General features: G+C 36.1%; 1 protein-coding gene across 1 annotated transcript in view; it reads right to left on the bottom strand.

Moving 5' to 3' along the window:
• Positions 1 to 17,014, bottom strand: part of WDPCP (WD repeat containing planar cell polarity effector) — a 96,526-nt gene that overhangs the window by 64,493 nt on the left and 15,019 nt on the right. The window contains exons 6-8 of the mRNA XM_065739591.1: positions 16,748 to 16,862; positions 12,936 to 13,072; positions 8,309 to 8,500 (exon numbers count right to left, since the gene is read on the bottom strand). Of these exons, the coding sequence (XP_065595663.1) occupies positions 8,309 to 8,500; positions 12,936 to 13,072; positions 16,748 to 16,862 (444 nt within the window). The remainder of the gene's footprint in view (positions 1 to 8,308; positions 8,501 to 12,935; positions 13,073 to 16,747; positions 16,863 to 17,014) is intronic.

Genomic DNA, 17,014 nt, shown 5'->3' with positions numbered 1-17,014 from the left:
AAATATCTTGAAATATTTATAATAGACTACTCTAAGCATCATATATAGATCATTTTTGATCATTCGCTCTTGGCCATGGTAACAGAAAATATTATACTGTGGTGGTGGAAACAATGGCATGTTTAAACAATGCACACTACACATTGCCAAACAAATAGGTGGTAGATCCTTTCTGGTGCCATACAATTAGCTATAGCAGAGAAGAAATACTGTTTAGAGGTACCTGAAGGTTGAACAAAGTGGATCACAAAGGCAGAGTATGAACCAAAGACGGCAGCTGGCAGGAGAAAGAATTTGTAGTGTAAAAACATGAGAAATACAATAATGAAAGAGGCAACAGCGGAGTCCAATGCAGACTCATGTATCTGAAAGAGGTATTGTAGAGGTCTGTAGCAGAGAAAGCGTAGGAGAAGTACTAGTTGTAGTTAAGTTACAAACGGTTTATAAAAAGCTATTTGTCTGAAAGAGATAGGAAATAGGCTTTCCTAGAAATGGAAAATGTTAAACTGAGGCAAACCTCACCCTCAAGTATACCCATGGCATTATTCACAAAATAAAGTTTCTGACCTGACACTAAAACTCCTCCTTTTGAGTCTAGGTGGTATGCAAGTACCATTTACGAAAAGAGAGAGCAAAAACAGTGATGGAGAAACCTGGAAACTTCAGAGTGAAAACAAACATGCACAGTATACTTAAACAGTTTAAAGTTGATTTCCACAGATCACAGGACTAACTGGACATGCAATTTAGCCTTTCAACTTGTAAAGTAAGAGTAAGAAATTAAGTTTTTCTTTGGCATATCACCCATTACTTCAGAAGCAACAAATTAATTTGGGATGCTGATCAGACTGATTAGGATGTTTACATATTTTGTGAGCAAAAGAGCTTCTCATTTAAAAGCATGAAAAAATCATTGTAATTCTGTGACTGCAAACTAGTTGCCTGTTAATACAGAAGTCCTAGCTAGTATAAGTCATTAGGGACATACTAAGAACTACTTAATAGGCAAGAAACAGAGCATCAGATGTGAAAGCATCTCATAGAGAAGCCAGTGCACCCAACTTGTGAAAACCAGATAATCTGATCTCAATCAGGAGCAGTGATCAAAGAAAATATACACTGAATAAGAGTTTAAATCAGCTATATAGGCTGAAAACCTCACCTGTGCCATTTGCTTACCAGTGACTTAAATTGCTAGCTGCAGAGGCTAAGTCCACAAAACATGCAGTGGCTGCTGTTCAGAAGTTGGGTTTTAGATCTACTTAAAACATGTAGCTTATTAGCATGTTAAATTGCCAAGTAAGACACCCTGTAAAGGAAACCTAGACAAAGAATTGCTTTGACTACAGAGCTCTGTAACCCCAAATAAAGACAAGGTGAAGTGTCATTCGTTCTGACTACACACAGAGATCCAGATAGCTGCCTTTCAAATATGTGAAATAGAAATCTTGTCCAAGCAAGTCTTCAAAGCTTCAGAACTTAAGTGAAATGAGCCTTGAGGCCCCCTGAGACTCACGTTTCTGTCTTCCTGTGGCACATTTGAATGCACCACATTATTTACCTACATATTTTGATTCCAAACCGGTGTTCCTCTCTGGACACCTCACCACCTACAAGGTCATGAAGACCCACTAATTCAATAATAATTATCCAATAATTGTGCATATGAGAGATGAAAGACTGAAAGCAACATTAAATTCTGAAGAGAGACTGGACTTGAAGATAAAGACAACAGAGAAGAACTCATGGGAATTGTGGGTTTTTCAGCACCATAGAAGTGACTGCTGGAAAACAGCAACAGAAACAGTAATAGAAAAACAAATGTTGCCATCTAATTATTTGAAAGACAGCAACTAAGCCAAGTCTAGTAATTTTGTTCTGTCATGTTATTGCAAAAGGGATAACATATTGCTTGCTAATTTGAATTTAAAAGAAAGCAAAATTTTACATTTTGGAAGGCCTAATTTGAGATGAGAAGTTTCCTACCTGCACATAATTTAGAAAGTAGATCCTTGAAATGAAGTCTAGGGCAGGGTTGGTTGCTGTATATAAAGAAATTATATACTAGGGAAATATTCCTGAGAGGAAAGGAAGACTATTTGCTACTTTACACAACATAAGTTTTGACATAATGTTTTAAACAAAACTTAAAGGAAACTTTCTAGAAGCCACTGGCTGAAAACAACAGAAGCATTTCTCCTTAGATTGGAACCGATAAACTGCTTCTCACGCATCGGTGGCCTCATTTGCCTCTTGAAGGAAGAGTAGCAAGACCTCTTTGTTCTGGTTTCCAATTTTCCTGAATGTAACTGGTATTTGGCACTGTAAGGGGGGGGAAAGGATATTCTCTTTCATCTGAGAGGGAAGATTTGAGTTTCTCTGTCAGAAATTTTACTTTTATTAATAATTGCTCATGTCACTAACTGAAGAACTGAAGCAGAGACATGCAACTACAAAACCATGTTAATGAGGCTAAGATAACACTTCTGGAAAAAAAGCATTCCTTCCAGGCCTTCCAGTACTTAAAGGGGGCCTGCAGGAAAGATGGGGAGGGACTCTTTATCAGGGCGTGTAGTGATAGGACAACGGATAATGGATTTGAACAAAAAGAGGGTAAAATTAGATGAGATACAAGGAAGCAATTCTTTACTCAGAGGGTGGTGAGCCCCTGGCACTGCTGCCCAGAGAAGCTGTAGGTGCCCCATTGCCAGAAGCATTCAAGGCCAGGTTGAATGAGGCCATGGGCAGCCTGAGCTGGTGGGTGGCAACCAGCCCACGGCACAGGCTTTGAACTTGATGGTCTTTAAGTCCCTTCCAAACCAAACCATCATACAATTCTATGAATCTAAGAAATATAAGGACTTGCAATCAAAGCACATTTTTTTCCATGAAGATGGTACTCCATTGCCCGCCAGCTCTTTATCTACGTGGTAAGTAGAAATATGCTAGTCAACACAGTGTTCTAGCAGTCCATCTGAAGGAATCCAATGTAATTCCTTCCTGGCAAGCAGTTCTAAACTCTAAGGAGAGCATTACCATAGCAGTATATCTTTCATTTAACAAAACCGACATTATCATGGGAAAAGTGAAGGCTAAAGCTGTAGAAGTTTCATCAACTGTGAGTAGGACAACTGTCAGAACTGTGGAGGGGGCAGGCTAGAAAGATCAAGTCATAAAATCACACTGCTTTTTAGTCCATAAATCTTGGTCCAATCATTTAACCTTGGATTTCAAAAGAAGCTTTCTGGAAGTATTTTGCATGAAGTAAATCCAATTACTTTCTGTAAATAAATATATTTTTTAAATCCTTTTTAGTTCAGTGACAAGTATACTACAGAAGCCTAGCAAACATATTTTAAAAGTATCCACATAATTTATGCACATTTCCCTTATGAACACAGTAGTCAAGCCCCACTAGTGCACATTTGTACAATTTTGCCCCTGCAGTACTGGCCTGTGCCCTGCATCAGCTGATCAGCTGTAAGACCGACACTATGTGTGCCAGCTTCTCAAATCCTAACTCAGAAATCATATCAATCCAAGTAAAGGAACCTGACAGTCTTGATAATTATGGGAACTGAACTGTGCTAGTTAACATACCTTCTTCCTTTAATGTTTGAAAGAAATGATAGCACTAGCTTGTGTAAGTGGTATTACTCTCTTCAGTGCAAATCTCTGAACACTTAAAATTGAAGTATTCTGCATAGAGTACTGGGAAAGGATAAAGTCCACATGTCAAAACAAATGCAAGTTTTTAACAGTAGTTCTTAAGCAGAAAATTGGCTTACCAAGCAGATTTTTAAAAAAAAGAAAAGAAAACAAAAGGAACAGAAATAAGCTTGCTGTGACTGGATTGTGAGTCTTTTGGATGAGACAAATGTTTGATATATTTTATGGATGTTAAAAAAAATGCTTGCTAAATTTCACACAGTGAAGCTCCAAATAACAACGAACACTTTAATTAGAAATGTAAAGTGGGAAGTGTAGTGCACAGTAGAGTAAAATAGCTTTAAATACAGCACTGTGAAGAAGGAAGAAAAACACCAAAACACCCTAGGATTTAAACTATTCTACAGTAAAAACACAAGGCTCCTATCCAGCTTATTTATTTGGCTGTAATGGATTTCCAGTCCCAAGTGCAATTTTTCTATTTAGATCTTCAGCCAACATTCTTATTTTCTTTCAAAACATATTATCATAATATTTATCCTGTATTATTCACTGAACTTCTAACCAAAGGTGACATCAAGGATTTTACAATCCTTGTTCCCCGCGTGTGAGAGGTATCTGACTATTCAGTCACACAATGTGGATGTTTTTCTGACTGCTACAGTAACTAGAACAGCTCACTCACATAAGGTCTGATGTGTTTATTTTACAAGATTGTTGCACTGTGTAAATGAAATAACTATTAAATGTTGCATCTTGGGTGAAAAAATAATGGTCTCAGGAAAATTATTGTTTCCACAAGACTAAGTATAATTTCAGCGATTTGTACTCTAGCAGAACAAGGAGTGAAAATAAACATGGTAAAGACAAATGCAAAGTGCTACAGTAACAGCCACGGCACAATCACCTCCTACTAATTTTTGCTATTTTTGTTAATATTTGCTATTCAAGTTGACTTTAACATGACTTTCTGTCAAAGCATTTAATCCAAGGATGATTTCAGATATGATCTTATTTATCCAAAGTAAATTGTTTGAAATGATCTCTGGAAGATTCCTCTTCTGCTTTCAAAATCAAAATACCTGCATTTTCTACACAGACAGACAACCTAAATAGTTAATTAACCTTGGTCATCGGTATTTTAAGAAAAAAAGAAACAATTAAATACACAAATTGGAGAATGGATGGGTTTATCAGAGGAAAACAAGACATACACAAAAATAGACAGAAGTTCAACAAACACTGCTGCAGCAGCATGAGCGCATGCACATCAACATACATCACACACCAGGTGCATTAAACAGAAAAGCACTTCTGTTTCTTCAGGGGAGGATTCCTAACCGAATCCTACAGCATGCAACACAGCAACTACTGATTTCAGATTTCAGAAAAGAAGGAAAAAGTGGGAAAAAAAAAAGTAAAAGAAGTCAAGACTTGCAAGGAAAAAGTTGTTCCTTTTTAAAAGGATAACAACTACCTTCAGAATTACTAGCAGCAAATGTTAAGACGTAAGGCCGTATAGCACAATTCCAGTCACATATATACTATACTGAAAATGTAGTATGGATTTTCTCCATTAAGTTGAAGTGTTGCTGAAATATACAAAACCCCAACACTGTATGTGAATGTGAGTCACCTCGGTGCATAATGAGTAGTTAGTTACAGGATATTAACATGACAATGGATTGGGCTGTCTTGTCCCAGGGCTATTCCTGTCCTCATCCCAATAAGTAGTCTTCTGGTGGGCAGCAAATACCACTCAAAATTCTTCCAGGGAGGAAACAGTATCGTTTACGTTTGCTCTGCATCAACAGTAAGTGGCAGTACCTGGCAGATCTTTTTGTGTTTTTTGTAGGTCAGCACAAATGTGCTGCAAAAAGGCTTTGGGCAGCACTCATGCGTTTTCTCAGGCTAGGTTTACTTTTTCATAAACTCAATATGCCAAAGACCTAGACGTTTATGGGCTAGATAATTGGCAGTTTGTTTTTTTTTTCCTTAATTCTAGACAAACCGATTTCTTACCAAAGTGATACCATTATTTTCACATGTCAGTGGCATTAATTTAACACATTTAATTTCGATAATTTCTCCAGAACTGTCTATGTTCATTCTTCTTCCTATGCTTCTGTTGACAATAATCATTCACTGGTTAAAAAAATCATGGTATTGGTCAAAATATGATAAATATGAGTTTACTTGCATATATAATGATGGAACGTTATGTTTTTTTCCAGGACCATACCTGAAGAATACTACAAATGGTAAAGTGGCAGGAGCAAAAACAGGGAAATAATCAAGTTTACAGAGACACTGTGCTACCTGACCTGCAGAGTAACTGTTCAGAAGCTGTCCAAAAATGCTAATTATGTCTGTGCTCAGTTTAAGTTATCCCATGATCCTCAAAAGCTAAAAGCGTTAGGTTAAAGTTGCCCTCCAAGACACTGGGGGAGAAGACAGGGGACTGACACAATTCTAGAGCTGCTGGGTTATGACATCCCTTGTCTGGGAAGGAGAATTTAACTACCATCCATAAGAATTACGAGAAAAACAAGGAATAAAAAAAAGCAAACAGTACTGTAGGTTACATGTAGGATATACAGAAAAAGCATCCAAGAGATGAATACATGGAATAGACTACAACCAGCAAAAATAATAATTACTACATAATTATATAACTATACGTTTTCCAAAACGGTGGCATAGTCCTTAGTATCTTGATGACAAACAAAGAAAAAGAAACGTCATGTGAGGAGCTTAGAATTAAAACAGACAAGTGTAGGCAAAGGATGAAAAAGAGACTGAACAGTTAAATTTGGTAGTTCTGCTTTTTAAAATAATTTCCTTATATTTATATTACAATATAGGCTAAATTAAAAGGATTATGGTTTAGGCCTAAAGGCTCAGGGAATGCTTATTATCATTATTGTGTTAAGAACCTGTGATGTGCTTGGGACTACACTAGACAGCCTCAGCCTCGAGCAATTTAAAGTCTAAAGCAAAAAAAGGATAAAACAAGGTGCGCTGAAAGATGCAGAGCAATGCTGTAATTTGGAACTCTCTCTATAACATATAAAATGAAAGGAGAAAGCTTTTAACTAAAGGGGTGGCTTCTGTGAATTTCATAGAAGAAATGAGTCTCCAAAAAACATCTCAGAAAATAGAGATGGCAAACCAACGTTAGGGAGCACCCTGGAAGAAATGCAGAGACGTGGGAAGGAAATGAATGGCACGGGAATATCATTTTCAGAACTTAAGGATGTTACGGTAAGAAATTAGATTGGAGCTGAGAGTAGGATGATGTTTCCTAACATGAAACTTGCACAGGAGACCAGGCTGCAAAAACTTAAGAGAACAGATGTATGCTTTAAGTACCAGAATCATTTTCACATGTGTCTGGTCGTAGCAGCAGTATAAATAGAGAACTGCAGGTGTATATCTGGCAGAGGAGAGGGATGAGTTGAAGATGATCACTAGTGGGAAGAGATCAGCTGAAAAGAAGAATAGAAGGTGGAACTGGAGGTAATTTACACTTAAATTCTACAGTGATTAATGGCAGAAATGAGAAAGCTCTCTCAACTACATTTTCTCTTTTGCTTTTAATATATAGAAAATCCCAAGGGAAAAAAATCTCACCGAAATTAACATTATTTATAAAAGTAATAATTCTAAGATGCTAAAACGTGTACATCTTCACAAATTAAAGAGAACTGAATGTTGTTTACAAGAGAGCTTCTTCAAAATGTTACATTGGGTTTTTCCCTTCAGGGAAATAAACGGTAATAGCTACCACAGAACAGCTATCCCACAGCTGGTCCTGAAGTTTGTGCTCTTCTCCCAGTCAGTGCCTTTTTAGTCCACAATAGAAGTAGCTTAAACTAATCTGAAAATAAAACACTCTGTAACATCTATAGAAGATGCTAGTCCAGAACAGCTTAGCTATTTTAAATTCAATCTACAGTTCTTTTCAAAATACGCTCAGAGAGCTTCATTTAAATATCAAACATAAAAAACTGGATTCAAATATTCTTAAATATATGAAACAAAAATGAAATAGATGAAATGCCTAAGAATGTAAGATAAACAAGTGTCAAGAGGAGGGTCAGCCTGTAGACCTGTCCTAATTTCTAGCGTACATTTCCACCTGTAGATGAGGAATTTTGAATTATTCTTTGAGAAAAAGGTCCCTAATCTGATTCATAGTCATCACAACAATTTAAGCAGCATCTGCTTGTAGCTAAAAGCTTATAATAAAATGCTTAAAGTAGATTAAGAAATGTTCATTGGTCAACACTGCAGACTAAGTAAAATAATCACATTGGAGAAGCATGCAACAGCTACAGTTTCCAAAACAGGTTTAAGAAGTTTTAGTGGTGATAACCTCATAGCTATTCCATTTTGAAGACCTAATTCACTTGTTGCACTTCCTAGATTACCAGTTTTGATGTGAAAATACTAAACTATATAATGTGCTTTTTTTCTTCACTAAATAATTAATTTTGTTTTTAAGATGAGAACGGATCATTTTTCTCCCTTACATTTTAAACATATCTGTTTCTTTTTATCTAGCTGAAAAGGCATTTAATCAGAATAGTTATAGTAAGTCTGAAAAATCTCATAACAATAGAGTTCAGAACTTTACCTCCAGTTTGCCATGTGCACAGCCTAACAGCAATAGGTTGGCTCTGTCCCTTTCACAGGAAATAGGAGACCAAGGCCATGCCCCATCACTAGTTGCTGACCACCAGCAAATAGCCATATCTTGCATACAGTTTATTGCCAGGTGACGTTTCATCCTTCTACCTTCTGGTCCAGGTATATCAATGTAAGAAATCTGATGGAAGAAAAAATGCAGAAAATATTTAAGGTGATAAAATAGCACACTGGGAGCAATTGGGAGCATTTGCTTTACATGTGTGAAGGAGAATCTATACACACACAGAGGACTGTGCACATATATCTCCATACAGGCTTGTCTGTAAATGTGAAAAATATCTCCTCAGACAGAATGAGACACGCTCACACTTTTATCTATGGGGAGGGGATTGGGAAGGAAAGGAATGTGAGTTAAGAAGGAATTTACTGCAATGACTCCAATCAATACCAAAATGTACAGTCATGGTTGCTTGACAGCATCGACCTACACACAGGATTTAAGCTTAGCCATATTAAATGACAAGTTCTGTGAAGCTGACCAGAGAGCTAAGGTTAGTGTTTAAGACATAATCAAATATTAAATACGTTCTATGCTGTTTGAGCAAACACGTATCTTTCTTTTTCTTCCCTAAATGAAGGAACACAGGCACAAATATTCACTTTGTGAGAAGAATATATACTTTTCTGCATAATGTGGATGAGCTACAGCATCATGCGTAAAGTTTATGCAGCTCTGGAGAATTGTGCCTCTTTCTCAGGAAGGATTTGTGGAATTTATTATTCAAACTCTGTTATTTTGGAGCATGGTTATTTGAAAACATGAGCAGTGCACCATCTGGGTGACACATGCCAAGGAAATATAGATTGCACCGCATTTCTGCTTAAGGAATTAATGGAAGGTTGATAGCTAGGGGAGAAAAAAAACTATCTTGCCATTGCTGGTCAGCAATAATCGAACCACTTTCTGGGGATTAAGCGCATGGCTAAGCCTACTGGACCAGACACTAGCAAAGGGCAGGGGGTCTTCTTATCAGAGAAATGCTTCTGGAGCCAGTCTCACTACATGACAGATTGCTTTCATATTCCTGTCTGCAAGGCAACAAAGGATGGCAGTAATGCGATAATGCCAGAGTGCAATGGGTGTTAAGAACCCGTTGCATTTATGTATTGTATTTAGTAAATAATCAGGCTCATCCAAATTGTGATCTCACCACTCAACCAAGGCCATTAAAATCAAGGTTAATGCTTTAATAATCCTTTGCTGTTTTTTATATGGTCAAAAAGAACCCTTTTCTATTTGCATGGTCATAATATTATTGACCTCTTCATCCCCTGAATACACATCAAAAGGAACTGAAATCAAAGTAATTACCGATGTTGTTCTCTCACGGTAAACATTTAACTCCTTGTACTGTCTCTTGCTTCAGTTAATTGAAATGGATTAAAAATATATAGATGGGAAAAACTTGCAAGAGGTCAATATTTTTAGAATATACCATATGTTACTTCTCAAAATGCTATTTTATAAGTATAAACACAATGCATACAGAGAAAGGAACAGAAAACTGCTGTTTGAATTCAAACTGATCACAAACAGTGAATTTGGTAATACTTTTTTTTAGGATGGAAAAACACAATACTTTCACACATATTAATTAGTGCTGTAGTGCAGTATTTAGTGGTCATAATAATTTTACATTTAATAGCAGCCAAGAATTTTTTGTCTACCTACCTTGGCATTCTGCATTAGACATGGTGTTTTCAAACATGAACTAGTGCCAATAAGAAAAGGTAAATGGCAATAGCTGTTTTCATATTTCCCTGTACTTTAAAACTGTAGAGATTCACACAGTAAGTCTCCATTTTTTTTAAAGTGTACATAAAAACCATGATGGGTATTACTTAGAAAGGAGAGAGTGGAGGAAGCAATCCTTCCATTTAGATATGCACTGTGTGAAAAATAAACTTCTGGATAAACATTAAAATAGAAGGAAAGCATGGTTGACTTTTTCTCATTATTAATAGCACTCTAGGAGTCTAGCACTGCCTAAAGTTCCCTGTCGATTTTGCCCACATTAGTCTGGACACTGATCAACATGAACTTGCAGCTGCCCACGTTCAAAATAAATTAAAATCTACATATGACAGAAATTTAATTATATTGTAACGTAGTTTCGCAAGCAAGCACTTTCCTCGTTTTAGAAACAGAAACCAAATACCATGAACCTTTTTCAAGGCTACACTGAAAATGAGAGGCAAAGATGAAAGCTATACTCAAATTCCCTGAATCTTTGTTCTACACTTTAATCCTATGGTAGTTCTATACCAGTGCAAGTTACCTTTTAATTTGATTGCTCTTGAAAATAATATCAAGACTAAGGAACTGGGGTTTTCTAAAGTGTGTATTGTTTGCACATTTGCAATTGAGGAAGGTCTTTTGTTTCTTTTGTTACTACTGTTTCTTTTGTCATTAGTTTCTGTAAGTTTGACCAGAAGCAGCCATGAAGAACTCTAATTCAAATGCAGAGAGTTGACATAATATTACTGCAGTAGTGAACAATAGTTTCTGCTGGCTCACACTAGTGCAGTTTTGAAGATAATAAAAATTATATTTAGCTGCCTAACTATAAAGCTTCACACAAAAGAATATTCAATTAAAAAATGCAAATGCCTTTTTTTTTTTTGGCTGGCAAAGAAATAATCCATAGTGATTCCCACTGATTTCAAGAGAAAGCAAAGTTACCATTGAATACAGAGGTGTTTCTAGAAGCTCAGCTGTGTGAGCAAATAACTGAACATAACAATCCTATTAAAGAATCCAGTAGATATTTCTGGTTTCCTAGGGCAGAGACAGTTTTCTATGGATTAGGCTTTCCTTTCTTCCCAAGGAAAAATGCCATAACCATTAGATCCAAAATTGTCACAGCAATACCTAGAATGAAAACATATTTTCTAAATGTAACTACACTAAGGAGTTACAGTCCTTACAAGTAAATGAAGGTGATCTTCAGCTCACCAGTTTCTTAGATAGAATTTACAGCCAATAAAAAATAAAAAAAATAAAAACCACAACCACCCGCCAACCTTGCTTCTAAGCACAGCCTTAACAAACACTGTAGTCCAGGCACAAGTGCACATCATTTTAAAGTAAACTACGTATCAGCTCAGTTCCTGGTGAACAGTGAACTGTCTCAAATCCACGTTATAGAGGTAGGATCAATCTCGCAAACACAAATCATTGCTGAAAAGAGGCCCTGGACTGAAACAGCCTGGAAAATGTTTTAGATATTCATTCTAGCAGAAAATATTTCTACCAGGCAAGTTAAAATGTAATATGACAAAACTTAAACTCATCCTTAAAAAGCTTGCCTTTAAGATGCAAATTCTCTACATGAGGAACTAAACTACGGAGGGGGTGCCAAAGGGAAAATGTTTGCTAGCACAATATGTCCATAGCATTTATTCAGTTTTAAATAAATACAAAATCACTCTTTTGTTCAATACATCTTTCTACTCTTCTTAAGCAAAGTCTTGCTATGCCATCTTTCTTGCAGTGAACTGGACTCAGCCTTTTTCCTACTCTCCCTGCTCAAAATTTATTGCCTCTAGCTGATTAGTTTGTTATACTGTTGTAGTACCAAGCATTTCCACCTAAGGTCAGAGTTATGCAGTCCTGAAACCCAAGAGCTTACGATGGAAATGAGTTATGTCTTCACAGCCCAATCCACCCAAGAGGCAGCATAATTTTTCTGGAGATGAACTGGTTTCTACTGACACCCAAACCAGTCAGTTTAAATCTGACTGCCTTTTTGCTTCTGCTGTGACTATGGTATAGACACACACATACATAAAAGGCTGGAACAAGGGGTATTTTAATCTACACTATATAAATGGGGAATTGAGATACAGAGACACTAAGTCACTTGCCTAAGGCTATATATATATATATATATATATATATATATATATATATATATATATATATATATATATATAATTTGTCAGCAGTAAGAAACTCAGCTTCTGTATTTTGCATCCTAGTTCACCAGCTTAGTTGCAAAATCAACTCTCCTAACAATATCATTACTGTAACTAGAAGAGAAATTAAGACTTCTGCAGAGTTACAACAGCCTCAGACAGATGACTGAATTACCATAGCTTCATGATTGTGTGTATAACAGCTGAGCCATAGTAATTGACCATGTGTGCATTTTTAGCCCACAGCAAACAAGAGGCAAAACACATTAGCTTAAATCTTTTACACTGAGGTTTACCATTACAGGTTTTACTTCATGCTTGTTAGATGCTGAGAATGTGCAAAGGGTCAGTTACTGCTGCTCAGCTGACATGAGGTAATCTGTTAAGCAGTGGTAACTGAACTGCGTGTCTGAGCCCTTAACCTAAACAGAACCTAATAGAAAACTGGATCCCTCTTGGTACAGTTTTAGTTTATTAACTAAGAATGCTATGTATTTTATTTATTTATTTTACTTTACAATGACTGTCAGTTGTAGTATTTGAGTTGTTTTGATCTGTGACACAAAAGTTCAGTGAGTGCCAGTGATTCATAATGTAAAGTTACTGTAACATAGACAGGCACTAGACAGCTATACCTTAAAATCCAAACAAGAGAGTTTTTCATTTCTTCTTCTGTTTACATCAGGAGAATCCATCTTCTTCATAAACTGAATGAAGCAGAGTTGGCTGTAGTCCTCGAATGACAAGATGATGAAATTGTTTGAAAGAACACCTGAAATAAAATAATAAAAAAAAAAACAAACACCACCACTATAATATCGATTTATAGTAACAAAAAAAATCACTGAAACTCCACTGAGACACTGCAAAAAGCAATTTTTTTCAAGACACTGTCTTAAATATTACACTGAAGCCTCTGTAATCTCCTAAAAGACATCCGTGTGTCATCCTGCCAAGACCTTCTTGGAAATGAGAAATAAAGCTTAGGGAGTAGTCAGATTACATAAACCTGAATAAATTATCTCACATCTCACTGCATTCAGATATATGTTTTATGCCCTTCCGTACCCATTTTAATCATGGTTCACCCTCCCATTTTTTTCTACTGTAACATCCACCCATGTGTTGGAAGTGCACCTGATGCAGCATTGCTGGTTTTGAGCTTGATAAAGGCAAATTAGCACTTGAAGTGTACCTGGTGTTTGGACACTGTAAGTCTCTGGCTGTTACATACAGAATTATCCTTCAGAGGGGTCAGGAACTTGTGGAAAGCTTAACTTGTGGGTACCTGAGCAATACAGAATATCAAGATGGAATGGATTCTCTTGAAGTATGAAAAAGTGCAGTGGAATGGTTCAATATAAAACTGATTAACAGACCAAAATAGCTCAATATAAAACTGATTAACTAATTTGACAATGAAAATTAATTAGACAATGCTATCTAGGATTTTTCCCAAGTGTTATCCAGTTATTGAAACATTGCCTACATTTAAAGAGATATCTCAGAATGAATGTGCTATCAGGGTAACTAGTACCAGATTGTTGAAGAATTGTTAATGAGAATCAGGAGTAATATAAAGCTAGCAAGCTGTTTTCAGAAAGTAAACCCAGAAACCTCTGCTAAATGGAAAACACTAGGAAAATTGGAACTGGATTTAAAAACAAACAAACAAAACCCTGCAGAACAGCCCCTGAAAACAGCAACAAAAATGCATTTGTGACTAATATCCTAGGTTCTTGAATGCATTTTTCATATCCTTAAGCAGTTTCTGTCAACAGCTGAATCTTACATGTAAGCAGTGAAAATGACTATTTAGCTTTGCTTTGATTTAGTCTGTTTTACAACCAGTTGCATTTTCCAATAGTCATGTACTGGCACAGCTCTGAACTACGTGGTATGCAAATGCTAAAGGGTAAATTTAAAGCAAAAAAATTGCCTTTGAAATTTAACATTAACACAAGGTTTTGGAAAAAAAAAGTGATAAAGTATCTGACACTGTGAGTTAGAAGCTAAAAGTGAGCTCCTAAATACACGTGAAAATTCAAAGCCACTGAGTATGTACCTGCAATATGTACCCAATTTAAATTTTTTTATATCCTCACAAACATACTGTACATTAAAGATGACCTGCAGCACACCTCCAGTGCTTCCATCATTTGTTCAGGGCTTGAAGATCCCCGGGCAGGTGTGAATGAGAGTGCTGTGATTTACAGCAACTGCGGCTGCGGGGCAGGAGTGGAAGGAGTAGGAGTGCAGTGCTTGGTCATGCTCAGACCACCCGGCTGTGCAGCCAGAAAGGCTCTGCTGGAGGACAGCGTGGGCTCAGGGTGGAAGGCTACACGCAGATAAGAAACAGGGGGTGAAAGATGAGAAACTACAGAAAGGTGATGCACATCTGTTAGTGCTTGAATCACAAATACATTTATTGTTGTTATAGCATAAATGTTGGAAGGCTGTGTCCATTTTTTTTTCCCCCATCTGAAAAGCAAGCTTTGAAATTCTGATGCCAATTAGAATGCAACTGCAGGCATTGTTATGCCATTATGCCCTCAAGAGGACCTATATGACGCTGCTGGGTCAGACTACCATACAGAGATGGGCAGTGCAGACAGTATCCTACATGCTCCTGCCACAAGGCCTATTACAAAGTGACAAATATTACTAATATATTATTAATAGCAAATTTCAAGAGTACTTTAGTAATGGCACGAGGATGATAAATACAATCTTAATTCTGTATTCCATGCATACAACCTGACTTCTATTACTCTATACATCAAGACGGCATGCTACTCTGAGACATTACAATGTCATGGTGGTAGATTTTAATCCTTATCCCTTTCAACATATTCATATTTGGTAAATATATATGTATATATATTATTTTCATACACATTTCTTGCATTAAATATCAAATTCCTTTTGAACATCTTTATCATTACAACCCTGATTCCAACCCAGATTTAGAAAGACAGGAAATTATGCTGGATTGATTTATTATAGGACAACACTGTGTCTTGGTTCACACTGAGAAGAGTTCAATGTAAAAATTTGTATTCTGAACATCATTTATGTGGGTAAAAAGGTATCTACTTTTATTGTTCTTAAAAAATATATATATTACAATGACAAGTATTTGGAGGGCTTTCTTTTACTGTCAAACATTTGAATAAGTGAATAAAAGGATAAATAATTACATAACTTATTTATACCAGTTTGAGTATGTAACTACAGAAAAGAATTATTTGTTGCTTAATTACTGTGATAAGTTTAAAATTTGTAAGTAGAAATTTTTTTATTGTATTTATATAACAATCTAAGGCAATGTAATGTAGTGTACAGATATCTTCACTATTTACTAGTCATGAAAAAAATTAGAATAGAGGGTAAATTCTCTACAAATTCTACAAACAATTTCACTGTGGTATTACCTTAGCTTTGACACTGTCCTACTTTTTGTCACCTTCAAGTATGAAATCCTTCCTCTAGAAACAATGGAAAAAAATCTGACTTCTTAATAGTCTACTAACTAGGGAAGAGAGGAAAAAAAAATCATGATGCTAAACATATTCTACACCTTGTGATTAGTTGATACAATAAATAAAACTAGGGTTACTTTTTTGGAATCCTAAATGTTCTACTAACATAGTTATATTAAAGATATTTTTTAGGACTAAATTTATACTGAAAGAAAAGATGAGAGGGACACTGTGGCTTTCTTAAATAGCCAGTCCAATAGTCAACAGATGCCTGAGTGTGGTTAAAAAGAAACCATAAAAGGTCAAAGCTAAATCTAGCATATATTCATAATAAAATAATGTAATTTGGATCTACTTTTTAAGAATTTGGATGATGCCGTGAAATTCCCTATTCTTGATTACATAGACATCAAGATACTGACTTCTGGTTGTCAGTGGAGCTAAGCAGGGACTCGCTAAGAAAGGGCTCTTAAAAGTAGGTACATTTTTTCCCTCTGCACTAAACAAAATCTTTGTAGTTAGTCATTAGTTAATCATGATGGGAGATGCTGGAAATCTATAAACTAAACCAGAGCACCTTCACCTAATTAATGTTGTCCATTATCCATTATTTTCTCTAATAAAATATTTTAATAATAACTATTCCAAGTAATTAATCAGCTGGGTACTGTTCCTTTCTGTTCTGTTCCCACTAATGAAATAAACACAAGTTCAAATCGCATGTTTATAGCGATTATAATGTGTAATTTTAGAAGCCCATTCAGTATTTGACAAGCCTGAAAACTTTGATGTTAACTATTATTCTTAAAGTGTTCTTAGTCCTGAGGGTTGTAACTATGGCATTACATGCAATTACTTGTTGTGTTTGCAAGTCCCCAGTGGCAATAATTAGTCTACCTGTTGACATACTGTTTCTCTACTCCATTGTTAATGTAGGCAATTGATTTGCACGTGGGTGTAATTACCATGGCTGATGGTGTCGGAGATGAGCTTCCCCACCAGGGTCCTGTCAATCACCACTTTCTCCAGATGTGGCCCAGAAAGGCTTAGGGAGACCAATATACCTGAATGAAAGAGGAGCTAAATCCAAATAGTGAGAAAACAAGACATCAAGAACCATTAATAATATGAAATGTTCCACGGTAGATATTAGCAGCTATTACATAGCATTTTAATTTTCAAAATTATGAAAAAGACTTTTATCTTAGATGTGAAGATGTCTTATAATAACT

Source organism: Cyrtonyx montezumae, unplaced genomic scaffold (assembly GCF_038088225.1).
Source record: "Cyrtonyx montezumae isolate F1298 unplaced genomic scaffold, pur_monq_1.0 scaffold_24, whole genome shotgun sequence".
NCBI classification, from domain to species: domain Eukaryota; kingdom Metazoa; phylum Chordata; class Aves; order Galliformes; family Odontophoridae; genus Cyrtonyx; species Cyrtonyx montezumae.
This window is presented reverse-complemented; position numbering and strand designations above follow the sequence as displayed.